The 8,298-nt window shown below is 36.7% G+C and overlaps 1 protein-coding gene across 1 annotated transcript; it reads left to right on the plus strand.

The window, feature by feature from the left end:
• Window positions 1–3,695: 3,695 nt before the first annotated feature.
• LOC140157864 (melatonin-related receptor-like) lies at window positions 3,696–5,569 on the plus strand. The gene is made up of 2 exons (XM_072181112.1): window positions 3,696–4,325; window positions 5,564–5,569. The coding sequence occupies exons 1-2, from the start codon at window positions 3,696–3,698 to the stop codon at window positions 5,567–5,569; spliced, it is 636 nt and encodes a 211-aa protein (XP_072037213.1).
• Window positions 5,570–8,298: the final 2,729 nt, after the last annotated feature.

Here is an 8,298-nt window from a genome sequence, read left to right on the forward strand (position 1 = left end):
AATAAAGCTGACACACAAGAGGAATGGTATATACTTTATAAAGAAGATCCCATGGCTTGATATCAAATAAGGGAAGTCATTTCTACCGCATGTGCATGATTTCCAGTGCACTGGGTCAATTCAGCATCAATTCTGCGCCCCCTCCAAGCGACAAAAGTCAAAAGCACAACTTTATTTGAAAGATCGATTTACCGCGACCGATATTCAACTTCATTATTACCAATATTAATTAGTGATAAGCCCTATTTGTGCAAATTTTCATGACTTCAAGTGCAATTGATTCAAGAATTAGGGTAGAGTCCGAAGTTTTCCGTTTCACGGAATCGGAGGTACAACACAGAAAATGACATTTTTGTATGATGTGACAAAAATTGTTAAAAGATAAGAGAAATAAATGTTAAAAACCATCATGAGTTGTGTTTGTCAATTTTTATGATAATAATACTGTTTAATAATACCGAAATAAGGGTATATTACCAAGGTATGAACCCCATATCCCTCCAAACATCGTAAAAGTCGGCCTATTATCGTGAGAATATTCCAATCAGAGCATATTGATCGCGATATTGAACACTTCATTGTTTATACATTTTAAGCTGTATTCATGACACGGATTTGCAAATTTTACAACATGGATTACAACACGGAAAATGGATTCTAGAAAAACGGTTAACTTCGGACTCTAAATTAGAAGCCTTAGCCCTGGGTGCCACAACCCCTAGCTACGCCACTGATGATTTCAGTTTTTTGGGAAGGGGAAAATTTCCAAAACTTTTGTTTAATATATCACTGGCCTAACTCAAGAACCTCAAATCCTATTGAAATATAATGCTATTATTAGCTTCCTTGATAAGATAAATGTATTAGTTCTCTGAAGTTTAAAACTGGAAATTGGCTCCTGCTATCTGACTTGCCTTAAGGTCCTTTGACGTTTTGTAACTTGGTGCATGTAAAATGCATACTACCTAGTATCTATTGAACTGTGAATCCAAAATCAAATCAGTGAATTCTGAGTGCAAAATGGTACATAAACCAGAGTGTTAGGGCTGTCACATGTCTTGCACACTAGTGGTGGACACAAAAGTTGTACATTGTTTTGGGGGTCTGGGGGTATAGAATAAATGACCATACATGGATGTGCCGCAAACATACGGGGTGGGGGCTATTCAATGGGCTATTCCATTTTAAGAGTTTGAATTTCAAATGGACATAGCACATTAACCAACTCTATTTGAAACTCACCCTTCCTCTGTGGAAACTTCAGGTTTCTCAGAGGGTGTATGAAATTCAAATGGAGCTGTCTGGTGTGTTCCTTCTATTTGAAATTCATACTCCCCCTGTGGAATATATTTTGAAACTTTTGCACAGGGGGAGTGTGGATTTTAAATGGAATAGATCAATACCGGCAAAGTCTGCCAAAGTTTCTGTTTTGTGAAAAATAATCATGATACGAGGGGCGGTAAAAAAGTTTGTAGAACAAGTATGATACTTTGTCGCACGGCAATGAATTTGGTCCATTTGAAAAATTGTTCCTTCAAAACATTACTGCAAAAATATTTATATTTGCATCATTGTATATGGGCAGGACACTCTGCAGAGTACTACCAGAAGCGAACACATGGTCATCATGGAAATTTCTCCCGGCGGTGGTGAAAGCTCAAATGAAATTTAACAATGTACAGTTGCTGTAAATGGTCCTTGATATTCAACAGCAACAAAATGGTCCTTAGAGTTCAAGGATGGAATGAGCATCCTTGAAGATCATCCAAGGTCCACAAGACTTTCTGATGTCACCATTAATGATATACGTGTTGGTACAGTGGCATTGATAATGAATTGATAAAGAACCAAAAAAGAACGATGAGATAGCCACAAAATATGACAACTCTGGTGAAAGCGTTTTTAACATAAATCCATTGAAATTACGGTATTTCAGGGTGTCTTGTAGATGGGTCCCAGAATCTTTATGAACAAAATTGATCCCAGTTGACATTATCAGGTCCATACCTGAGGACCCAGACAAATTTCATCTATATTTAAAAGTGAGAAGACATACATTATGCAAGTGCATTCCAATTGTTGCAATTTTGAGCAGTAGGATCACTAGTGCCTTTGACTGTCTTAAATTTGTGTAATGGTGAACATATAGTCACTCTGTGATCAGTGGTGGCGCCAGAAATTTTTCTGGGGGGAAAAGGGGAAGAGCCTCTAAGTTAGAGTCTAACTGGGGTGGGAACATTTTCACCTAATTTTTGTTAAAAAAGGGGCTTTTCACCCCTCTTTCCAATTTTTCTGGGAGGGGGGCAATGGGGGAGGGTAGAGCTTCTGTCTGGGGGAATTTGCCCCCCCATGCCCCCTGTAGCGCCACCACTGTCGATGATAATGAATTGTTCTATTCCACTTCTTGTTCCTGCTCATGGAATGGAACAAGCCATCATTCACCTCATCATTATATTTAGACTATCACACTCCTAGACAGTCATTAATAGTTGTGTACTATCTTCCTAATAGCTCCTAATAGTTGGTTTTTCCACTTATTTATAAATAGCAATTAACTAATTATTGGCAGATATTTATTATACCAGTGATAAGCTATGTTGACTGTCTCAGATAAAACAGATATAATTCATTTAATTATGTTGACTGTCTCATTGATTCTGCAAAATAAGGATTTCATGTGAGATGTTATGTCAATTTAGACATTCATTCAAGGAGCTTCACAATTTCATTAAAAAATAAAATATTTTAGCTACAACATTACAGATAGTCACTTATTGTAGGCCAGATAAAATTAATGTTTTGGTTCTCGTCCCTCCCTCCTCAATTTCTGGGATTTGTCAGATTTTTTTTTTATAGATTTTTCAATTATTTTAGACTTTGGAATGATTTATGAATTTTTCATACATATAAATAAGTTTATTAGATAACAAGAACCACTTCCAAGTCTTTTTGTGGTACTCTAGGGGGTTTATACCTCAGAATCTCACATTTGAAAAAAAAAAAAAGTGCCTCATCGTTTCCTCGAGCACTGTTGGAAAAGACCGAAAACTACAGACAATGCTGATTTTACACTGAAAAAAAAAAAAAAACACCTCCTCCCCTCATCAATTCATGAAAATCCTCTGGACGAGAACCAAAATATTAATTTTATACGGCCTAACCAGCCCAATTTGTACTCATCAAGTTGTAGTAGATAAATAAATAAATAAAGTAGCTGTTAGAAAATCAAAGTAGCCAATTGAAAAGTAGCCCAATTGTGCTGCTAAGTTAGTTTGCAGCAACCTGCTTTTGTACACATACATTGACAAACCCGTACCCGGATCTTATTTATCTTATTTATCTAGATATCATATATCAATTAATGGCAGGGTTGCCAAGCCATAAACAGTGCTTAAAATGTTCATAAAAATGGGACATATGATGGTGACATCATCAGTGAGCATGTTTGTGTCAAAACAATGTGACTTATAAACATGAAAAAGACCGTTTGTAAAACATCAGAGTCTATCTTCATGCGTGAGTACCATTCACTGTGGAAAAAGGAGAAGAAGAGTTTTGTATGATGCAAAACTAAATACTTTGTGAACAGCCAGAGTTTGTTACGATTGCTGGAATAGTACACACACTATTAAACTTGTGGTGTATCGGATGAAAACGAATTCAACAACTGTCAAGAATTATAATCAACAGTCACAATGATGGAGAACTTCAGTACTCCTGTACGAAATGAGACCACCAAGTATTTGGATGTGGCTTACTGGGAACAGATTATCACTACGATAATGATCGGACTTGTCGCTGTCGCTGGAATCGTTGGAAACTCTATGATAATTATGGCTGTTGCATTTTCCTGTAAGCTTCAAACTTCAACAAACGTGCTTGTCACCAGTTTGGGTGTGACAGATCTATTGACTTCGGTCCTGTTGGTGTTTTATATGCTTGGCACTCTTGGTAAGCCTGAGGAAGGAGGATGGCCGTATCCGAAAGCTTACTGGCTCTGTCAAATGACAGCCTTTGTTCTTTACGCCACCGTAGGAACCAGCCTCTACCACATGGCTTCTATAGCGCTAAACCGATTTGTACTTATTGTAAAACCGGCTCTATATCCAGTGATATTTGCACGATGGAAGTTGGGTATATTCATACTGGTACCATGGCTTGTACCCAGTATTGGCATAATGATTCTTGTACTTTCAGGGATAGGGGAGTTTGGATATGATCCCGCCGATCTAGCATGTGCTGCTGTGGATCATCCAGATAATACATTTGCATTGTCATTGTTTATAACTTTGATTGGTTTTCCTGTGCCCCTGGTAGTCATCTCAGTAAGTTACATGTGGATTTATGTTCACTTGAGGAAACATTTTCAAAAGAAGAAGAAAACTTTTGCAAGTAATTCGGGCCTAAATGCAAGCACAGATTCAGTTTTGACCATGTCATCGCATGCAGAAACTGATTTCGGTGAAAACCAGAGCACGGTAAATCTACCTGAAGCGGTAGAAAAAATGGCAGCTCAGAAGAAGAAACTAATTTCGCGTCAACAAGTCAAAATCACAAAGAACCTTTTCATGGTCGTTTGTGCGTTCTTGCTCTGTTTTCTTCCGTATTTTATTCTTATCTTTGTGCCAAATTCTGAGCATATCTTGTTTTATACTAAAGTGTTGACTTATGCAAATTGTGCCATAAATTTTGGTATATACAGTTTTAATCATCCGGATTTTAAAGTTGTACTAAGATGCATGATTAGGTGTTCTTACAGTGACATTCCACAGCCAAGTAAGCTGTTAAAATTCTTTCTTTCAAAATAAGCGAATTAGCAGCAAACACAAAACATTATTAAAATGTTATTAAAGGCCATCGTGGAAGGGGACGTCCATCAACATCTTGGACAAATGATGTGGAGAACGTTTCATCACACGGAATGTATGGTGCAACACGTTTGGCTTTTGATAGAAGTAGATGGCGTACTCTTGTGAAGACCACAGCAGCGCAATCCTGCGCCATCTGACCCAGAGAGAGAGAGAAACATCGTTCAAAAAAGTTATATCATGTTTAAATGATATAAAATTGTCGGTCGCAACACATTGTCAGCATATACATGAAGGACAAAATGTGCTTCCGAGAAAAATGTGTTTCCGAGAAAAACATGTTTGAAGGATTGTATGCGGGAGGATATGTTACTAATAACAGAGTCGATACTCCTCCACTGTTATCTCTCAGTGGCCCAATTCCATTTGAAATTGAAGTTTAAGGTTCAAACTATTGAACTGTATCTTTAATAGTTAAAAAGGAAACACTATTATAAAAAATAGCTTTCTCTAGTCTAAACTTATGCGTCACTATGTGAAACCGAAAATTTGGAAAAATCACTCTACGCCACTATGTGTTGCAGCCAATGAAATGTAGTAAATGAAAGACTAGGAAAACATTTTTAAATAACTTTGAAAATGTTTTATAACCTTTACCAGAGTCAACATTTTAATGTGTTCTGATAAACTTTGCGAGTCCTTTAAAAACATTTTACAAAGAAAACAAAAAATGTTTTTGTGTTTTCATGTTGCAGGTGTAATTAGTTGACAACGATCGCCTGGCTAGTCCTGCAGGGCACAGAAAAAAATAATTTTCTTTCAGCTAATATGAACTATTCTTAAACACTTGAGAATTTTCTTGCAATCTTATTGGTTGTTACCCGTGTGATATGACACGATATCACACACCTTAGCGTGTGCGTGTCCATGCGTTACTCGTACAAACGCGCGCTATTGGAACCAATCGGATGTGCATAGCAACAACAGGACTGATCGATTCAAGCCCTAGGTAATTCCTTGTAAAATATTCAAGTAATTTAATTAAAATTTGGTATACTTATGATTAATATATATATTTGAATTGAAAAGTTTAAGAATCAGAATAAAGGTATTGTTTTTAGCTGCTGTCGTGCATCTATCGTCTCATATAACACCCGACATCATTATTTTTGGTGTAATACAACTCGGCTTCACCTCGTTGTTTTACTTAAAATAATGATGTCGCCTGTGTTATATGAGACGATAGATGCACTCCAGCAGCTAAAAACAATACCTTTATTCTCTTACTATATTAAAAATGTCCTGTAGGTGCAAATCCGATCCTTGCCTGATATTTTGTTTTTGAGCCCAAAGGCAACAGAAAGAACCCCCTGTTCTACGAGCACAACCGTTCCAGATTTTCTGTTTCAGAATTTTTTAGTTACATTTGACAGAAATTGCTGCATGCACGTCAAATCAGCTGTTTTTGGGCAAAAAGTAAATTTATTTTGACTGAAAAAATGTGAGTAAATTTGTTTCCTTAAAAAAAAAAGGTCCCAGCTACTTCCGCCCATAGAACAGGGTTGCTGTTTTGTCATCACCCAACTTGAAAATTATTTTAGCGACTAGCATTAAGGGATCCAAAATGAGCGTTTATTGCTTTTTGACAGTATTTTTTGTGGGACATGAGAGCACCTCAGACCTATCGAATTGCATTCTGAATACTGAAGCATGTCTTTCTGATATCAAATAATTTTCATTTTTTTAAATCACAATATAATACAAATTTTATGACAAATTATAAAAATTTGATATTTTTCAAATTTTTGATATATAACAGTCCTCGAAGTAAATTATATAAATCTAATGATATATTCTTAAAGTGTATGTAGCAGGGAGGAAAAGCCGACAGTCAATTGAAAATTTTGACCTTTTCGTATAGAAGATATGGATTTTTTTCCCAAAAGACCTAATTTTTGTTGGTGTTTTGGGAAAAAAAATCCATATCTTCAATACGAAAGGTCAAAATTTTCAATTGATCGTCGGCTTTTCATCCCACCTACATACACTTTAAGTATAATCATCAGATTTATAAAGTTTACTTCAAGTACTGTTAAATATCAAAAATATCAATTTTAATGATTTGCCATAAAATGTGTATTAAATTGCAATTTCAAAAATCAAAATTATTTGATATCAGAATGACATTCTTCATATTCAGAATGCAATTCGGGGTCATTTTTGACCCCAGCATAGTTATCAACTAAACACCATACCACTAACGGGGTCATTTTGACCCCATTGGTCGGGGTCATTGCAATGACTACGTATTTGGGTCAAATAGTAACCCCATTGGGGTCAAAATATTACCACATTTCGGGGTCAAATGAAATGACCCCTTCAAAAGGGTTGCCTTATTGGGTTACTTAATGACCTCATTTCGGGGTCAAATGAAATGACCCATTTGAAAGGGTTGTTTTATAGGGTTACTCAATAACCACATTTAGGGGTTGTTTGGGTTTTTTAGTAGGCCTATGGTCATGCTGGTCCCACCAGGACATAAGTGTGTTTCTGCACAGAGAAAGCATTACATAAACAGCAAACTGCAAAATGCATCTGTGTATCACACTCACACACAGTCAGTCATCGCCTATGACAGTTCACGTATTATAAGCTTACATGATATAAGCTTATAACAACTGCAACCAAGACACCAGCCACGACAGCATGAAATTGGAATGAATCTGCGTGCATAGACAAGGGTCTATGCATCCTTGCAGTCTCACTTTTCAACTAACTTTTCATATTCCATCATGCAGACAAGCACACACGACAATCCGCTGAGCTGCACAATCAGAATAAATATGGCGCTGATGTGACCACGTGAGCCGATGCACACCGTGTGTGCAAATAGTTCCGAAATGCAAGTCATTATAAAGTTGACAAATTGTGTAACTTCGGTCAAAGAATTAGTTTTATTTATTAATCAACAAACATTAATTGCAGCTCATGTTTAAACTCATTTATGAATTGAGATTTTCAAAGCGGAAGATTGAAACTGATATCAATGCGCGACGGTATCGGCAAAATGACCACTACGTTTTTGACCACGTTCGTCGTGGCTAAAATGACCTCGTGAATGTGGTCAAATTAAAACAGTACAACCCCCTTGAAGGGTCAAAACAACCCCAAACGTGGTCAATTAAAAATGACCACGGAAAATATAACCCCGTAGTTTTTAGTGTGAAGGGTTACTTAGTACTTGAGGTTAATGGTGTGCACGTTTATGATTAATGGTGTGCATGTCATTAAATATTTGTCGATAAAATTGTTCCAAGCTTTGGACTAAGCTGAAATAGTATTATCAGCTAGATTGGAGCAAAATAAAGAATTAATCAATAGACACAGCGATGGGGAACCTCAATGATGAAAATGAGACCACCGAGTATTTGGATGTGGCTTACTGATGGGAACAGATCGTCACTACGATAATGATCGGACTTGTCGCTGT

This window comes from Amphiura filiformis, chromosome 7 (genome assembly GCF_039555335.1).
Source record: "Amphiura filiformis chromosome 7, Afil_fr2py, whole genome shotgun sequence".
Taxonomy (NCBI): domain Eukaryota; kingdom Metazoa; phylum Echinodermata; class Ophiuroidea; order Amphilepidida; family Amphiuridae; genus Amphiura; species Amphiura filiformis.